This window comes from Bombina bombina, chromosome 6, assembly GCF_027579735.1.
Source record: "Bombina bombina isolate aBomBom1 chromosome 6, aBomBom1.pri, whole genome shotgun sequence".
Lineage (NCBI taxonomy): Eukaryota > Metazoa > Chordata > Amphibia > Anura > Bombinatoridae > Bombina > Bombina bombina.
Genome location: NC_069504.1, coordinates 31,507,942 through 31,528,710, shown reverse-complemented (window position 1 = coordinate 31,528,710; position 20,769 = coordinate 31,507,942). Strand labels below are relative to the sequence as shown.

The 20,769-nt window shown below is 44.9% G+C and overlaps 1 protein-coding gene across 3 annotated transcripts in view; it reads left to right on the top strand.

Moving 5' to 3' along the window:
* Nucleotides 1–20,769, top strand: part of LOC128662555 (uncharacterized) — a 204,142-nt gene that overhangs the window by 134,895 nt on the left and 48,478 nt on the right. For 2 of the 3 annotated variants that reach the window (XM_053716347.1, XM_053716348.1), the window contains one exon: nucleotides 3,163–3,249. In XM_053716347.1, coding sequence (XP_053572322.1) covers nucleotides 3,163–3,249 — 87 coding nt within the window. Of the gene's footprint in view, nucleotides 1–3,162; nucleotides 3,250–12,509; nucleotides 12,559–20,769 lie in introns of those variants that run through there. The other variant, XM_053716349.1, reaches the window with a different exon arrangement.

Here is a 20,769-nt window from a genome sequence, read left to right as displayed (position 1 = left end):
GAAACAAATCTGCGTTTTCCCACAACATTAAATTCTATTGGGAATCCATATGCCACCCACCCTGTACCCTGAACACGGCCATCCCCCCTTCCCACTCCTCTTAAAATACATATCATGCCCTGACTCCAGACCTTGGATTTCAGATGCTAGCAGCAATTCCCACCCAGACCACAGCTGAGAACTATAAACCCCTCCAACCCACATCAACCTGAATCCAGATTTTCCGCGGCATTTTCCCTCTCCCTTCCCCAGTTATATTTCCCCCCTCTCAATTTCCAGACTTCCTTTTTCCCCTTCTCTTTACTTTCTACCTCTCTACATATACTATGTACTCTTAATAACATTCAAAATTAATCTCTCATTGATGTTATCATTGAGGAAGACATGTAATGTAGCCAATTTAGAAGGATCAATATTATGTCTAACTATAAGATATTAACTTTGCTTGATGACACGAAGGACTTTGTTTCTGTCAAAATGCACTTGATTCTCATTGCACTGCGAAAACACAACATACAACAAGCTGTTCCAAGAGTAACCTCAACTGCCACAGCTTCGTTTGGAAGTACATGTATGAGCCATTTTTTTTTAACAGACTGAATGTTGAATTATTTGTATTGTTTGAAATGTTTCCTACTACGATAAAAAAAGCAATTTATAAATAAAAGCTGTCTCAAATTGAACCTGGACAAAACAGATTTACTCTTGGTGAGGGGACCACGGGCATCACAAATATCCCAGAATCATCCAACTGGCCTGGAGCTTGGAGACTCTGAACTCATTAGTTGAGCAAAGGTACGAAACCTCGGAGTGCTGATTGACGTTGGACTATCTTTTAAACAGCAGATTTCCTCCGTAATAAAATCTGTTTACTTTCATCTGAAAAACATAGCCAGGATACAACACTTAATTCCACCGGATGATATGCCAACATTAATCTATGCATTTGTATCCTCTAGGCTAGATTACTGCAATGCACTTTACTTGGGCCTCCCAAAAATAGAACTCCATCGCCTTGAGATGGTACAAAACGCAGCAGCCAGACTACTGACCAATCAAACTCGCTCCTGCCACATAACACCTGTTTTCCACTCCCTGCATTGGCTTCCAATTAAATGGCAAACATATTTTAAAATTGGCCTGCTGACCTTCAAAGCCTTAAACAACCAAGGCCTACAGTACCTAAAAGAGCTCCTGACACTCTACATCCCATCCCGCTCACTTAGGTCAGCCAACACATCCATCCTCTCAGTGCCAAGAATAAGGACAAATTCAGGCTCCAGAGCATTCGGCCATGCTGCCCCTACTTTCTAGAACTCTTTACCGTGAGCAATCAAAGAGGCACCATCCTTACAGTCTTTATGTTGGTATATTTGTAGAGTGGTTTGAGTCTCACAGGGAGAAAAGCACTATATAAATTGCAAACTATTATATTATTATTATACAGATACTATAATGTATTAATGAAAATGTATTTATTTGCATTTTAAAATAGTCAGGAAATCTTATAGAAAAGGCAATAGCAGAATTCCCAACTCTCCTTGAAGTTCAGGGAGTCTCCCTGATTGTAATAGCAGCTCCCTGATGCCAGCAAATGGAGTGTAATCTCCCTGAAACTCCAAGTACCATGATCCAATGTGGCCCAAATCCGGAAAAGTGTTTCTTTAAGGAATGCCTTTAGTTGCTGGGATGTTATAGAACCCTCAAAGCATGCATCAGTAACCAAAAAGCCACCACTGATTTTAATAAAATAAAACACAAATACTACCAACAGGCTTATGATCACTGGAAAATAGGTTTGTTGTATGAGGTTGTGCAATAAAGCTACTTTTTTTTAATGTGACTTTAGTTGGAAGCTACGTTAGTGATAAGTCTCTATCTTATTTAGGATTTCAAGGTGTCCAATATATAACTGGGAGGGGGGGGGGTGGCGCAGTAGCGGGAGAAGCCACCTCCCTGAAAAGAGTTTTTGCAGGTTGGGATGTCTGCAATAGGTTGATTTGGAAGGTTGCCTTGGACTTGTTTTATTTCTATATTTGAGGGGTATGGCAGGTGTATATTCTGTGGGCAGAAGAACTGATTAGGGAAATTACTGATGGAGAAATGGAGTAGAATGATTGGGGGATAATTTTGATGAGGTTGACAGTTATGTAGAGGGGGGTTTAGTGATTGGGAGATTTGTATTGGGTGTTTTGTAAAGGGTGTGGGTTACAAGAAGCTTATGGAGATGTAAATATATTGGGAGTTAGGGTTTAAGTTTGGATTCATTATGTGAGTATGCGTTAATAGTGGTGCCAGGGTGTCATGGTTAGGGCTAATTATAGTGAGATAGATGTGTTTTTATTTTATTCAGGTGGAGATAATTTAGTATCACATAAAGTAGAAATTGTAGCATTAGCAGGAAGTGCCTATCAGTCAATGAGCATCAGCAGGAAGTACCTATCAGCCAATGAGCATTAGCAGGAAGTACCTATCAGCCAATGAGCATTAGCAGGAAGTGCCTAACAACCAATGAGCATTAGCAGGAAGTACCTATCAGCCAATGAGCATTAGCAGGAAGTACCTATCAGCCAATGAGCATTAGCAGGAAGTACCTGTTGGTCAATGAGCATTAGTAGGAAGTGCACATCAACCAATCAGCATCAGAAGTAGACAGCAAAATAATTAAAAATGCATTTTACTTTACTTTTCATGTATAGAAGAAAAAATAAACTTATTCAGATGCTTTTCTTTGACGTGGATTACAGAAAATGTTGGAGCACAACTTCTCTTTAAAGGGATAGGAAAGTCAAAATGAAATGTGCATGATTCAGATAGAGCCGGTCATTTTAAGACACTTTTAAATTAATTTCTATTTTCAAATGTGTTTCATTCTTTTGGAATCCTGTGTTGAAAAAGAATATGCACATATCATACACTAGTGGGAGCTAGCTGCTGATTGGTGCCTGCACACATTTGTCTCTTGTGATTGGCTAACTAGATGTGGTCAGTAGCTGCCAGTGATGCAATGTTCTTCCATCAGCAAAGGATAACAAGAGAATGAAGCACATTTGCTAATAGCATTGTATGTTCTATCCAGATTATGAAAGAACTTTGGGGGTTTCCTGTCCCTTTAAGATGTATCTATTGTATCTTTGTTTGCTAATACTTTGTCTTTCACAGGATAAGCTCAAACTATCTGACAGAAGTGTCTGGCTTAGTACTGGGGGAGATCCTGAGGGACAAGGAATGTGTCACTGAGCTGTTATCGTAAGTATTATGGCTTCACAGCGGTACTGTAGTGCAGCTTCACAGCGTCGCTCTGTGTAACGTGCTTAGGGAACCAATACTGGCTGTGCTAATTAGCAGACATTAGAGCATAACTCATAAACTACAGCTTCACAGCGTCACTCTGTGTAACGTGCTTAGGGAACCAATACTGACTGTGCTAATTAGCAGACATTAGAGCATAACTCATAAACTACAGCTTTACAGCGTCGCTCTGTGTAACGTGCTTAGGGAACCAATACAGACTGTGCTAATTAGCAGACATTAGAGCATAACTCATAAACTACAGCTTTACAGCGTCGCTCTGTGTAACGTGCTTAGGGAACCAATACTGACTGTGCTAATTAGCAGACATTAGAGCATAACTCATAAACTACAGCTTTACAGCGTCGCTCTGTGTAACGTGCTTAGGGAACCAATACTGACTGTGCTAATTAGCAGACATTAGAGCATAACTCATAAACTACAGCTTAACAGCGTCGCTCTGTGTAACGTGCTTAGGGAACCAATACTGACTGTGCTAATTAGCAGACATTAGAGCATAACTCATAAACTACAGCTGCACAGCGTCACTCTGTGTAAAGTGCTTAGGGAACCAATACTGACTGTGCTAATTAGCAGACATTAGAGCATAACTCATAAACTACAGCTTTACAGCGTCGCTCTGTGTAACGTGCTTAGGGAACCAATACTGACTGTGCTAATTAGCAGACATTAGAGCATAACTCATAAACTACAGCTGCACAGCGTCACTCTGTGTAAAGTGCTTAGGGAACCAATACTGACTGTGCTAATTAGCAGACATTAGAGCATAACTCATAAACTACAGCTTCACAGCATCGCTCTGTGTAACGTGCTTAGGGAACCAATACTGACTTTGCTAATTAGCAGACATTAGAGCATAACTAAGAAACTACAGCTTTACAGCGTCGCTCTGTGTAACGTGCTTAGGGAACCAATACTGACTGTGCTAATTAGCAGACATTAGAGCATAACTCATAAACTACAGCTTCACAGCATCGCTCTGTGTAACGTGCTTAGGGAACCAATACTGACTGTGCTAATTAGCAGACATTAGAGCATAACTCATAAACTACAGCTTTACAGCGTCGCTCTGTGTAACGTGCTTAGGGAACCAATACTTGCTGTGCTAATTAGCAGACATTAGAGCATAACTCATAAACTACAGCTTTACAGCGTCGCTTTGTGTAACGTGCTTAGGGAACCAATACTGACTGTGCTAATTAGCAGACATTAGAGCATAACTCATAAATTACAGCTTTACAGCGTCGCTCTGTGTAACGTGCTTAGGGAACCAATACTGACTGTGCTAATTAGCAGACATTAGAGCATAACTCATACACTACAGCTTTACAGCGTCGCTCTGTGTAACGTGCTTAGGGAACCAATACTGGCTGTGCTAATTAGCAGACATTAGAGCATAACTCATAAACTACAGCTTTACAGCGTCACTCTGTGTAACGTGCTTAGGGAACCAATACTGACTGTGCTAATTAGCAGACATTAGAGCATAACTCATAAACTACAGCTTTACAGCGTCGCTCTGTGTAACGTGCTTAGGGAACCAATACTGGCTGTGCTAATTAGCAGACATTAGAGCATAACTCATAAACTACAGCTTTACAGCGTCGCTCTGTGTAACGTGCTTAGGGAACCAATACAGACTGTGCTAATTAGCAGACATTAGAGCATAACTCATAAACTACAGCTTTACAGCGTCGCTCTGTGTAACGTGCTTAGGGAACCAATACTGACTGTGCTAATTAGCAGACATTAGAGCATAACTCATAAACTACAGCTTTACAGCGTCGCTCTGTGTAACGTGCTTAGGGAACCAATACTTGCTGTGCTAATTAGCAGACATTAGAGCATAACTCATAAACTACAGCTTTACAGCGTCGCTTTGTGTAACGTGCTTAGGGAACCAATACTGACTGTGCTAATTAGCAGACATTAGAGCATAACTCATAAATTACAGCTTTACAGCGTCGCTCTGTGTAACGTGCTTAGGGAACCAATACTGACTGTGCTAATTAGCAGACATTAGAGCATAACTCATACACTACAGCTTTACAGCGTCGCTCTGTGTAACATGCTTAGGGAACCAATACTGGCTGTGCTAATTAGCAGACATTAGAGCATTACTCATAAACTACAGCTTTACAGCGTCACTCTGTGTAACGTGCTTAGGGAACCAATACTGACTGTGCTAATTAGCAGACATTAGAGCATAACTCATAAACTACAGCTTTACAGCGTCGCTGTGTGTAACGTGCTTAGGGAACCAATACAGACTGTGCTAATTAGCAGACATTAGAGCATAACTCATAAACTACAGCTTTACAGCGTCGCTCTGTGTAACGTGCTTAGGGAACCAATACTGGCTGTGCTAATTAGCAGACATTAGAGCATAACTCATAAACTACATGTTACGGTACCAACTGTATACCAAGGGTTAATACCAGATGAACAATGTCCTGCATACAGAATCAGCACTTCACAACCTTGATCAGTTTCCCTGCAAACATGAGACCAAGCTCCACATTTCAGGTTTAAAACAGGATAACTACTTTATTTGAAGGCAGCATACAGATTTATACAGGTTTTTGACCCCCCCAGATGGGGGTTGAAAGAATGTTGTACATTAGATAAAAGGGAGAAGCGCCCTTGACATGATACAATAGGATTATATTACTTAAACACTTCAACCACAAGACACTCTTGACTCTTCTTATCACTTAGGCGTTTTCTCTCAGAAGGTGATTAAACAATGGCCTGTTTATTACTTAAATGTAATTATAGCACACAATAGCTGAGGCCAGAAAACCTGTCTTTAGAAATTAGATTCTTAAAGCTAAACACAGTTAACTCTTTCAGTCCTGACAGAAGGGTCTGTCACATAGCTCCCCCCTTGTGGAACACTCCGGCAGACCCGGCTTGACCCTTTGGCGGGTCAACTTGGGGATGACCGGACTGGGTGGTGGTAGGCATATCAGTTTGCCGGGACAATCCATCGGCATTCCCGTTTAGCTTACCGGGCCGGTAGCTGATGGTGAAGTTATAGGGCTGGAGGGCTAAACTCCACCTCAGCAATCTACCATTGTCCCCTGAGACCCGGTTGAGCCAGACTAAGGGATTGTGGTCCGTTATGAGGGAAAATTCCTGTCCATATAGATAAGGGTTCAACTTTTTCAGTGCCCAGACCAGGGCTAAACATTCTTTCTCCACTGCCGCATAGCTTACTTCCCGAGGTAATAACTTTCTGCTTAGGTATGCGACAGGATGCTCTCCTCCATCCTCCCCGACTTGACTCAGTACAGCCCCCAGTCCATACATGGAAGCATCTGTATGAATGAGAAAACGTTTGTTAGGAACTGGGGCAGCCAAGACAGGGGCATTCACAAGGGCCTGCTTCAGTGCCTGAAACGCGGCTTCACAAGCTGGAGACCACAGGACCTGTTTGGGGAGGTTCTTTTTAGTCAGGTCAGTCAGGGGCTTGGCGATAGTACTGTAGTCGGGGACAAAACGTCGGTAATACCCGGCCGTCCCCAGGAAGGCTAGTACTTGGGTCTTAGTGATAGGTGTGGGCCAGTTAGCCACAGCCTCTACCTTGGCTGGCTCCGGTCTCTGGCTCCCACACCCCACTCGGTGCCCCAAGTACTGTACTTCAGCCATACCTAGATGGCACTTGTCCGGTTTCAAGGTCAGGCCAGCGGCCCGAATCTTGTCCAGTACCAGCCCTACATGGGTAAGGTGTTCTTCCCAGGACCCACTGTAAACCGCAATGTCGTCCAGGTATGCACAAGCAAATTCCTGGAAGCCATCAAGGAGTCTATCCACCATACGCTGGAAGGTAGCCGGAGCATTCTTCATCCCAAAGGGCATGACCTTAAACTGGTACAGGCCGAATGGGGTGACGAATGCCGACTTGGGGATAGCATCCTCGGCCAGGGGAATCTGCCAATAGCCTTTACACAGGTCTATGGTTGTCAGATAGCGCCCCCTAGCAATACGGTCTAGTAATTCGTCTACCCGGGGCATCGGGTAGGCGTCAGTGGTGGTCCTCTCGTTGAGCCGCCTGTAGTCCACACAGAACCGGGTGGTTCCATCCTTCTTGGGTACCAGGACTACAGGGGAAGCCCAAGGACTATCGGAGGGCTCGATCACTCCCAGCCGGGCCATCTCCTGTATCTCCTTCCGCATTCCTTCTCGGACTGCTTCGGGTATACGGTAGGGAGGCTGTCGCAGGGGATTCTGTCCAGGAGTCTCTACTTTATGTACAGCTAGGGTAGTGTAGCCGGGCTCTTGGGAGAACGTCGCCTGCTTCTCCCACAGGAGCTGTCTTGCCTGTACCCTCTCGGTAGGGTTCAACCGGTCCCCTAGCTGCACAAGACTAGTGAGGTCAGTCTGGGGGTCCTTCTCTAATAAGTCGGGTAGGGGTAAGTTCTCTGGGTCATCTGCAGCAGGGGCACATACTGCGGCTACGTCCTCTGGCCTCTCCTGATACTCCTTCAGCATGTTCACATGAAAGGATCGCTGGATCCTCTCATCTGCACAGCTGGCTATAACATAGGTAGTATCACACACCCGGGATAACACTTTATACGGGCCCTGCCAAGATGCTTGCATCTTGTTGGCCTTCACAGGCTTGAGCACCAAAACCTTCTGTCCAACCTGGAAGACCCGCTGCCGGGCACCTTGATCGTACCACCCCTTCTGTCTTTCCTGGGCCACCTGGAGATTCCCTCTTACCATCAGAGACAGTTTCTCCATGCGGTCCCGGAGTTCCAGAACATATGGCACGATGGGGGTTCCCTCCTGCTCTATCTCTCCCTCCCAGTGTCCTCTAATGAGGTCCAGAGGGCCGCGGACTCTTCTCCCATAGAGTAACTCAAAGGGAGAGAACCCAGTGGACTCCTGGGGCACCTCCCTGTACGCAAATAGCAGATGAGGCAGGAATCGTTCCCAGTCTCTGCAAGTGTCCGTGAAGGTCCTCAGCATCTGCTTGAGGGTGCCATTAAAGCGCTCGCAGAGACCGTTAGTCTGGGGGTGATAAGGCGAACTGAGCAACGGTTTAATGCCGCACACCTTCCACAGCTGCTGGGTGAGCACCGCGGTAAACTGGGTCCCCTGATCAGAGAGAATCTCCTTAGGGAACCCGACCCTAGTAAAAACCTTAACTAGGGCATCAGCGACTGTCTCTGCCTCTATATTCGACAGTGCTACTGCCTCTGGGTAACGAGTGGCATAGTCCACCACAGTGAGAATATACTTCTTACCTGATGGACTAGCCCTGGCAAGGGGACCCACAATGTCAACGGCTATGCGGGAAAAGGGTTCCCCAATGACAGGCATAGACATAAGCCTAGCTTTGGGGTGGTCCCCCCGCTTACCCACCCGTTGACAGGTGTCACAAGTACTACAATATACCCGCACATCTCGGTTAAAATTGGGCCAGAAGAAATTCTGGGTGATCCTATGAGCGGTGCGGCGGGACCCTAGATGTCCAGCTAACGGTACATCGTGCCCAATCCGCAGAATCTCTTGCCGGTATTTCGCAGGCACTACCAGCTGCCGATTTGGCGGAAGGGCAGTACTTTTCTGGGCAGGTTTGGGGATTCTATATAGCCTATCCCCCATCCACTCATAACGTTCCCCATCTACTCCCTCTTCTCCAGTGTCTGCCCTAGCCCTGTACTTCTGAAGGGTCGGATCCTCCCGGGTTTCCCTCCCGTACGTCTCTGGGGTATCCCAACTCAAGGGGGTCTGGTCTAGGGTATAAGTCGGGGAAGAGAGTCTTACCTGGGTCTCAGCAGCAGGTGGGTCGGTCTCGGTGGCACGGGCCTGGGCACGGGTAGTCACCGGGTTAACATCAACGGGACCCATGGGAGCGTAGGCCGAAACAAGTGGGGCCAAGTCATTTCCAAGGAGAACATCAGCTGGTAAATCCCTCATGACCCCCACATTCACATGTCTAGCGCCCACTCCCCAATCCAAATGTACCCGGGCAACAGGTAGGCGGAACACAGTGCCCCCTGCCACCCTCACAGCCACAGTGTCTCCAGTGTGCTGGTTCTCGGACACCAAGTTCTTTTGGAGCAAGGTCATGGTAGCACCAGTATCCCGTAGACCACTGACCTCCTTCCCATTTACTTTAACCAGTTGCCGGTGCTGTTGCCGGTTATCCCGATGGACAGCTTGTACGGGGTCTGCTTCATGTAGGATGCCCCAACACTCTTGATCCTCTACGCAGTGGGCAGCGGGCTGAGGGTTACGTGGGATTCCGCCGGCGGGTCTCCTCCAGGACTGTGCTTGGTTGGCCGTGTTGAGGGGACACTCCGACCTTTTGTGTCCGATTTGCTTACATCCAAAGCACCGGATAGGCTGGGAGTAATCCCGTGAGGTGAACCGGGCTGTCTGAGGGTAGTTCGTGACTGGAGGCTGTGTGGCATAGCGGTGCGCCGGGGGTTGGTAAATGGCAGCTGCTGGGGTGGCCGGGGGTCTGTACTCCACTTTAGCAGGGGGCTTAGTGGTAGCAGTGTCCAGTTTGCGGGCATCCGTATACTCATCTGCCAAGCGAGCAGCTTCATGCAGGGTGGAGGGTTTACGGTCCCGAACCCACTCCCTAACTCCTGCTGATAACTTGTCAAAGCAATGTTCCAACAGGAATAGCTGCAGCACCTCTTCCCCAGACACGGCTTGGCACCCCGCCATCCAGTGCGATGCTGTGCGGTGCACCTTACATGCCCACTCAACGTAGGAATCGACAGCCAATTTAACAGTGTCTCTGAACCGCCTCCGGTATGCCTCCGGTGTAACCGCATACCTGGAGAGCAGAGCCTCTTTCACAGTATTATAATCCCCAACTTCCTCATCTGGAATGGCCCGAAAAGCCTCACTGGCCCGGCCGGATAATTTTCCGGATAATATCGTGACCCAGTCCTCTGCGGGTACCTGGTGTAGTGCACATTGTCTCTCAAAATCCGCAAGGTACCCATCAATCTCTCCTTCTGTTTCCAGAAAGTTTTTAAAAGTGGTAAAATGCACTTTTCTCTTTTCCACTGGGGTTGCGGTGACTTGGACTGCTGCAGCGCCGCTTTGGCGAAGTAGGTTGGCCTCCACAGCTGCTATGACCCGGTCGATAATTTCCGCAGATGGGTTGGGGCCATAGTGTGCCAGTCTTATTTTGACCGCCCGGTCAAAGCTTGCTTCTTCGGGGGTTCTGTCTGACATGCTGGGCTCATTGGTTCCTTCGTGCCCTGATACTCCGTCCATCTCGATCAGTCTTGCAATAATCTCCCTCTTCCTGAGGTTACTGGTTTGTTGGCCCCGTTGCTCTAGCAGGTCTTTAAGGGTAGCTCTTTTTAGCCTTTCATACGGTGTTCCCATTCGGTCTGGATCCGTAGTTGCTCCTTTGGGCGATAAGGATTCTCCCGTCGCTTGCCACCAATGTTACGGTACCAACTGTATACCAAGGGTTAATACCAGATGAACAATGTCCTGCATACAGAATCAGCACTTCACAACCTTGATCAGTTTCCCTGCAAACATGAGACCAAGCTCCACATTTCAGGTTTAAAACAGGATAACTACTTTATTTGAAGGCAGCATACAGATTTATACAGGTTTTTGACCCCCCCAGATGGGGGTTGAAAGAATGTTGTACATTAGATAAAAGGGAGAAGCGCCCTTGACATGATACAATAGGATTATATTACTTAAACACTTCAACCACAAGACACTCTTGACTCTTCTTATCACTTAGGCGTTTTCTCTCAGAGGGTGATTAAACAATGGCCTGTTTATTACTTAAATGTAATTATAGCACACAATAGCTGAGGCCAGAAAACCTGTCTTTAGAAATTAGATTCTTAAAGCTAAACACAGTTAACTCTTTCAGTCCTGACAGAAGGGTCTGTCACACTACAGCTTTACAGCGTCGCTCTGTGTAACGTGCTTAGGGAACCAATACAGACTGTGCTAATTAGCAGACATTAGAGCATAACTCATAAACTACAGCTTTACAGCGTCGCTCTGTGTAACGTGCTTAGGGAACCAATACTGACTGTGCTAATTTGCAGACATTAGAGCATAACTCATAAACTACAGCTTAACAGCGTCGCTCTGTGTAACGTGCTTAGGGAACCAATACTGACTGTGCTAATTAGCAGACATTAGAGCATAACTCATAAACTACAGCTTTACAGCGTCGCTCTGTGTAACGTGCTTAGGGAACCAATACAGACTGTGCTAATTAGCAGACATTAGAGCATAACTCATAAACTACAGCTTTACAGCGTCGCTCTGTGTAACGTGCTTAGGGAACCAATACTGACTGTGCTAATTAGCAGACATTAGAGCATAACTCATAAACTACAGCTTTACAGCGTCGCTCTGTGTAACGTGCTTAGGGAACCAATACTGACTGTGCTAATTAGCAGACATTAGAGCATAACTCATAAACTACAGCTTTACAGCGTCGCTCTGTGTAACGTGCTTAGGGAACCAATACAGACTGTGCTAATTAGCAGACATTAGAGCATAACTCATAAACTACAGCTTTACAGCGTCGCTCTGTGTAACGTGCTTAGGGAACCAATACAGACTGTGCTAATTAGCAGACATTAGAGCATAACTCATAAACTACAGCTTTACGGCGTCGCTCTGTGTAACGTGCTTAGGGATCCAATACTGACTGTGCTAATTAGCAGACATTAGAGCATAACTCATAAACTACAGCTTTACAGCGTCGCTCTGTGTAACGTGCTTAGGGAACCAATACTGACTGTGCTAATTAGCAGACATTAGAGCATAACTCATAAACTACAGCTTTACAGCGTCGCTCTGTGTAACGTGCTTAGGGAACCAATACTGACTGTGCTAATTAGCAGACATTAGAGCATAACTCATAAACTACAGCTTTACAGCGTCGCTCTGTGTAACGTGCTTAGGGAACCAATACTGACTGTGCTAATTAGCAGACATTAGAGCATAACTCATTGCGCAAGGGTGAGTGCATTCGTTACAGGGCTGTGTACTTTTTAACAATAGCATATGTTCACATTTTCAAAGTGAACATTTTATAAGTGAGGCACTAACTTTTAAGAATTATACAAGAACTACACTCAATACTCTCCACACTGCTGGCTACTAACTATCAAACTGCCTACTGACATCTGCTAAGGAATGCTGAGTTAACCTACTGTCTCTTCTGCTTTCAGGTACGTGAGCTAAGGCCCAGCACTGAAATCTTACTATTCCCTGCTTTTCTGTAATTGTACAACAAATCCCTCTTTTTGGTACGTGAACTAAGGCCCTGCACTGAACTCTTGCTATTCCCTGCTTTTCTGTAATTTTACAACAAATCCCTCTTTTGGTACGTGAACTAAGGCCCTGCACTGAACTCTTGCTATTCCCTGCTTTTCTGTCATTTTACAACAAATCCCTCTCTGTGTATATATATATATATATATATATATATATATATATATATTGAGCAATTGAATTTAGTCTGTTAAAATTAAGTCCTGCATTTTTTGTAATGTTTTTCCCAATGTCTCAATTCTAATGTCTAGTTAATTGCCATGTGATGCTCACTCCTTATCAATACTTGCTATAACTCTAAAATGTATAGTTCTTTTATGTCACAGTTTTAACCCCCTCCAAATGTTATTGTCTGTTTACTTAACTCATCTCACCCTGACCAGATTCTAACATTCCAATTGGCCTTACCAACTGTCTTTGATTAGCAATTAAGTAAATTTAGTGGACTCAGCTGACTGCCCTACCTGTATATATTGCAGACTAGCTTGGGAAGAGTATTGCACAGGGGTGAGTGCATTGGTTACAGGGCTGTGTACTTTTTAACAATAGCATATGTTCACATTTTCAAAGTGAACATTTTATAAGTGAGGCATTAACTTTTAAGAATTATACAAGAATTGGACAAGGATTGGGCAAGGGGCAAGACACAAGGCAAGTACTCTTGTATTACTATGTTTTTGTATCTCATTGTATCCTTCTGCAAGTGCTGCTGTAATACTGTGTCTTATGTGTTTACTTGGTTCCCACTTTCAGAATAATGATCAATATCTTCATATTCCTTTTTGCTACCTCTTGTCTCTACAACAAACTACATTACTCAGTTACTCCTTCCCTCTCCACCTGCACTGTTTATTAGCCCATCTCTCTTATACTCACCTTACTTTTGTACTCATGAACTCTACTTATTCCTAAATACTCTCTCTCCCCCCTGCACTTCAGCCAAACAGTCTCATCACTTCAAATCTGCTTCTCATCTCATGTCACTCTCCCTCTTGCTCATACTAGCTGCGGCCGACATCTCCCCTAATCCTGGTCCCTCACAACCTCCTAACCTTTCACATCCTTGTGTGCCTTTCAATAGACTTCATAAACTAAACTCTGGTAACCTTAATCGCATTCCTCTTACATCTAAAAACCCCTCCCCCTTCACTTGTGCACTCTGGAACTCTCGCTCTGTTTGCAACAAGCTCACTCCTATCCACGATCTCTTTATCTCCCACTCTCTTAACCTTCTGGGTCTTACAGAAACCTGGCTCTCTGCTTCAGACACAGCATACACTGCTGCACTGTCACATGGGGGTCTCCATTTCAGCCACACTCCTAGGTCTGGCAATAGACAAGGAGGTGGTGTCGGTATTTTACTTTCCTCTCGTTGCACCTTTCAACAAATACATCCCATCTCTTCCCTCACATTTCCCTCATTTGAAACACACATGATTCGGTTATTCTCTCCCCTCTCTATACGTGTTGCAGTCATATAACACCCCCCTGGCTCCCCAACTCAATTTTTAGATCACTTTGCTGCCTGGCTTCCTTATTTCCTTTCCTCAGACACCCCTTCCCTCATTCTTGGCGACTTCAACATCCCCCTTAACACTCCCACTGCCTCATCTGCTAAACAACTTCTGCAACTCACTTCCTCTTTCGGTCTGTCACAATGGACTGATTCTCCCACTCACAAAGACGGTCACTCCCTTGACCTGATCTTTAGCTATCGATGCACTCTCCCAAACTTCTCAAACTCCCCTTTTCCTCTTTCTGACCACCATCTCCTTACCTGCAACATATCATCCCTTCCTACAACTCTCCCACCTTCTACTCCTCACACCAAACTTCACAGAAGCATTAGGTCTTTAGATCAGCAACAACTTGCTAATTCCCTTCAACCGCTTCTCTCATCCTTCTCCTCCTTTTCCTGCCCTGAACAATCTATCCGCCACTATAATTCCACCCTTATATCCGTCCTTGACAATCTCGCCCCTCTTACCACTGCTAGGAAATCACACACTCATCCCCAGCCCTGGCATACTCCTCTGACACGGTACCTACGCAGATGTTCCCGTACTGCTGAACGGCATTGGAGAAAATCACGGAGTTCAGCTGATTTTCTTCATTACAAATTCGTCTTGAACTCCTACTACTCTGCCCTTAATCTCCACAAGCAACACTACTTCTCTACTCTTATCTCTAATCTTTCTTCAAACCCAAAACGTCTGTTCTCCACTTTCAATACTCTCCTCCGCCCTCCTCCACTTCCTAATACAACTTCTCTGTCAGCTCAAGACTTTGCCAGTCACTTCATTAACAAAATTAATTCCATCAGACATGAAATCAGTTCTCAACACAATTCCATTCTCTCCCCCCCTCAAATACTCTCACTCAACCACAACCCTCATAACCTGAAACTTAGTTCATTCTCCCCTGTTACTGAGGACGAAGTTTCAGCACTTATACTGCGCTCTCACCTCACTACCTGTCCCCTTGACCCTATCCCCTCACAGCTGCTCCCCTCTCTCTCTGCTACCCTTACCCCTATACTAACACACATTTTCAACCTCTTCCTCAGCACTGGTACATTTCCCTCATCGATGAAACATGCACTGGTCACACCTATCCTCAAAAAAACTTCCCTTGATCCTACCTCCCCATCCAACTACCGCCCAATTTCCCTCCTCCCTCTTGCTTCAAAGCTTCTCGAAAAACTAGTATATGCACGCCTATCCCATTTCCTTACGTTAAACTCCCTTCTTGACCCGCTGCAATCTGGATTTCGTCCCTATCACTCCACAGAGACAGCTATTGTTAAGGTCACCAACGACCTACTTACAGCTAAATCAAAAGGCCACTTCTCTCTGCTTATCCTCCTTGATCTGTCCGCAGCCTTTGACACTGTCGACCACCCTCTTTTGCTCCAAACCCTCCAATCCTTCGGCATCTGTGACACAGCCCTTTCGTGGCTCTCTTCCTACCTGTCAAACCGTACCTTCAGTGTAGCCTTCTCTGGGGCCTCCTCTGCCCCGTCACCACTTTCTGTCGGAGTACCGCAAGGCTCTGTCCTTGGTCCCCTTCTCTTCTCAATCTATACGTCATCACTAGGTTCCCTAATTAAGTCCCACGGTTTCCAATATCATTTCTATGCCGATGACACCCAAATCTACTTCTCTGCACCAGAACTATCTCCTTAATTTCTATGCCAATGATACCCAAATCTATTTCTCTGCACCAGAACTATCTCCTTCCTTGCTAACCCGTGTCACCAACTGTCTTTCTCACATCTCTTCCTGGATGTCCTCTCACTACCTCAAGCTAAATCTCTTCAAAACTGAGCTCCTCATTTTCCCCCCTTCTTCCAAAATCTCCACCCCAATATCTCTATAACTGTCGACAACTCCATCATTACCCCTACCCCGCATGCCCGATGTCTCAGGGTTACATTTGACTCAGATCTTTCCTTCACTCCTCACATTTAGTCCTTGGCTACAGCCTGCCACTTCCACCTTAAAAACATCTCTAAAATTAGACACTTCCTTAAACAAGACACAACTAAGATTTTAATCCACTCTCTCATTCTTTCCCGCCTTGATTACTGCAACTCTGTCCTCTCTGGTCTCCCCACCTGCCGCCTAGCTCCTTTACAATCCATAATGAATGCCTCTGCCAGACTCATCTTCCTTACACGTCGCTCTTCATCTGCTGCGCCTCTCTGCCAATCCCTTCACTGGCTTCCTCTTGCCTCTAGGATCAAACACAAAACTCTCACTCTTACATACAAAGCCCTCAACTGCACTGCTCCCCCCTACATCTCAGACCTTGTCTCCAGATACTCTCCCTCCCGTCCCCTTCGCTCTGCTCACGACCTCCTACTCTCCTCCTCTCTTGTCACCTCATCACACTCCCGTTTACAGGACTTCTCCAAACTGGCTCCCATCTTGTGGAACTCTCTGCCTCGATCCACAAGACTCTCTTCTAGTTTTAAAAGCTTCAAGTGCTCCCTAAAGACTCTACTGTTTAGGGACGCATACAACCTACGCTAACCTTTCCTAATACCAGTTCCTCTCCTCCACTGCAATCCCCTGAACCCTCTTAGCATGTAAGCCTAATAGTCCAGCTGTTTGTAGATCATCTTCTTAAGAGCTGACTACAACAGTGCAACTCTTGGCAGGCCTCTCTACCCTATAATTGTTTTGTTGTACTCCCCCTTTGTTTATAGCGCTGCGGAATCTGTTGGCGCTCTACAAATAACCGATAATAATAATAATAATAATAACTACAGCTTTATAGCGTCGCTCTGTGTAACGTGCTTAGGGAACCAATACTGGCTGTGCTAATTAGCAGACTTTAGAGCATAACTCATTAACTACAGCTTTACAGCGTCGCTCTGTGTAACGTGCTTAGGGAACCAATACTGACTGTGCTAATTAGCAGACATTAGAGCATAACTAAGAAACTACAGCTTTACAGCGTCGCTCTGTGTAACGTGCTTAGGGAACCAATACAGACTGTGCTAATTAGCAGACATTAGAGCATAACTCATAAACTACAGCTTTACAGCGTCGCTCTGTGTAACGTGCTTAGGGAACCAATACTGACTGTGCTAATTAGCAGATATTAGAGCATAACTCATAAACTACAGCTTTACAGCGTCGCTGTGTGTAACGTGCTTAGGGAACCAATACTGACTGTGCTAATTAGCAGACATTAGAGCATAACTCATTAACTACAGCTTTACAGCGTCCCTCTGTGTAACGTGCTAAGGGAACCAATACTGGCTGTGCTAATTAGCAGACATTAGAGCATAACTAATAAACTACAGCTTTACAGCGTCGCTCTGTGTAACGTGCTTAGGAAACCAATACAGACTGTGCTAATTAGCAGACATTAGAGCATAACTCATAAACTACAGCTTTACAGCGTCGCTCTGTGTAACGTGCTTAGGGAACCAATACTGACTGTGCTAATTAGCAGACATTAGAGCATAACTCATACACTACAGCTTTACAGCGTCGCTCTGTGTAACGTGCTTAGGGAACCAATACAGACTGTGCTAATTAGCAGACATTAGAGCATAACTCATAAACTACAGCTTTACAGCGTCGCTCTGTGTAACGTGCTTAGGGAACCAATACTTGCTGTGCTAATTAGCAGACATTAGAGCATAACTCATAAACTACAGCTTTACAGCGTCGCTCTGTGTAACGTGCTTAGGGAACCAATACTGACTGTGCTAATTAGCAGACATTAGAGCATAACTCATAAACTACAGCTTTACAGCGTCGCTCTGTGTAACGTGCTTAGGGAAACCAATACTGACTGTGCTAATTAGCAGACATTAGAGCATAACTCATACACTACAGCTTTACAGCGTCGCTCTGTGTAACGTGCTTAGGGAACCAATACTGACTGTGCTAATTAGCAGACATTAGAGCATAACTCATAAACTACAGCTTTACAGCGTCGCTCTGTGTAACGTGCTTAGGGAACCAATACTGACTGTGCTAATTAGCAGACATTAGAGCATAACTCATAAACTACAGCTTTACAGCGTCGCTCTGTGTAACGTGCTTAGGGAACCAATACTGACTGTGCTAATTAGCAGACATTAGAGCATAACTCATAAACTACAGCTTTACAGCGTCGCTCTGTGTAACGTGCTTAGGGAACCAATACTGACTGTGCTAATTAGCAGACATTAGAGCATAACTCATAAACTACAGCTTTACAGCGTCGCTCTGTGTAACGTGCTTAGGGAACCAATACTGACTGTGCTAATTAGCAGACATTAGAGCATAACTCATAAACTACAGCTTTACAGCGTCGCTCTGTGTAACGTGCTTAGGGAACCAATACTGACTGTGCTAATTAGCAGACATTAGAGCATAACTCATAAACTACAGCTTTACAGCGTCGCTCTGTGTAACGTGCTTAGGGAACCAATACTGACTGTGCTAATTAGCAGACATTAGAGCATAACTCATAAACTACAGCTTTACAGCGTCGCTCTGTGTAACGTGCTTAGGGAAACAATACTGACTGTGCTAATTAGCAGACATTAGAGCATAACTCATAAACTACAGCTTTACAGCGTCGCTCTGTGTAACGTGCTTAGGGAACCAATACTGACTGTGCTAATTAGCAGACATTAGAGCATAACTCATAAACTACAGCTTTACAGCGTCGCTCTGTGTAACGTGCTTAGGGAACCAATACTGACTGTGCTAATTAGCAGACATTAGAGCATAACTCATAAACTACAGCTTTACAGCGTCGCTCTGTGTAACGTGCTTAGGGAACCAATACTGACTGTGCTAATTAGCAGACATTAGAGCATAACTCATAAACTACAGCTTTACAGCGTCGCTCTGTGTAACGTGCTTAGGGAACCAATACTTGACTGTGCTAATTAGACAGACATTAGAGCATTACTCATAAACTACAGCTTTACAGCGTCGCTTCTGTGTAACGTTGCTTTAGGGAACCAATACAGACTGTGCTAAATTAGCAGACATTAGAGCATAACTCATAAACTACAGGCTTTACAGCGTCGCTTCGTGTAACGTGCTTAGGGAACCAATACAGACATGGCTAATTAGCAGACATTAGAGCAAAACTCATAAACTACAGCTTTACAGCTGACGCTTGTGTACGTTGGCTTAGGGAACCAATACTTGCCTGTGCTAATTGACAGACATTAGAGCATAACTCATACACAACAGCGTTACATGCGTCGCTCTGTGTACGTGCTTAGGGAACCAATACGTACTTGCTAATTAGCAGTACATTAGGAGCATAACTCATAAACCTTACAGCATTTACAGCGTCGCTTCTGAGTAACGTGCTAAGGGAACCAATACAGACTGTGCTAATTAGCAGTCCATTAGAGCATAACTCATAAACCTACAGCGTTTACAGCGTCGCTCCTGGTAAACGTGCTTAGGGGAACCAAATACTGACTGTGCTAATTAGGAAGACATAGAGCATAACTCATAAACTACAGCTTTACAAGCGTCTGCTCTGTGTAACGTCTTAGGGAACCAATACTGTACTGTGCTAATTAGCAGACTATTAGAGCATAACTCATAAACTACAGCTTTACACGCGTCGCTCTAGTTGTAACGTGCTTAGGGAACCAATACTGACTGTGCTAATTAGCAGACATTAGAGCATAACTCATAAACTACAGCTTTACAGCATCGCTCTGTGTAACGTGCTTAGGGAACCAATACTGACTGTGCTAATTAGCAGACATTAGAGCATAACTCATAAACTACAGCTTTACAGCGTCGCTCTGTGTAACGTGCTTAGGGAACCAATACTGACTGTGCTAATTAGCAGACATTAGAGCATAACTCATAAACTACAGCTTTACAGCGTCGCTCTGTGTAACGTGCTTAGGGAACCAATACTGACTGTGCTAATTAGCAGACATTAGAGCATAACTCATAAACTACAGCTTTACAGCGTCGCTCTGTGTAACGTGCTTAGGGAACCAATACTGACTGTGCTAATTAGCAGACATTAGAGCATAACTCATAAACTACAGCTTTACAGCGTCGCTCTGTGTAACGTGCTTAGGGAACCAATACAGACTGTGCTAATTAGCAGACATTAGAGCATAACTCATAAACTACAGCTTTACAGCGTCGCTCTGTGTAACGTGCTTAGGGAACCAATACTGACTGTGCTAATTAGCAGACATTAGAGCATAACTCATAAACTACAGCTTTACAGCATCGCTCTGTGTAACGTGCTTAGGGAACCATACTGACTGTGCTAATTAGCAGACATTAGAGCATAACTCAGTAACTACAGCTTTACAGCGTCGCTCTGTGTAACGTGCTTAGGGAACCAATACAGACTGTGCTAATTAGCAGACATTAGAGCATAACTCATTAACTACAGCTTTAAAGCGTCGCTCTGTGTAACGTGCTTAGGGAACCAATACTGACTGTGCTAATTAGCAGACATTAGAGCATAACTCATAAACTACAGCTTTACAGCGTCGCTCTGTGTAACGTGCTTAGGGAACCAATACTGACTGTGCTAATTAGCAGACATTAGAGCATAACTCATAAACTACAGCTTACAGCGTCGCTCTGTGTAACGTGCTTAGGGAACAATACTGACTGTGCTAATTAGCAGACCATTAGAGCATAACTC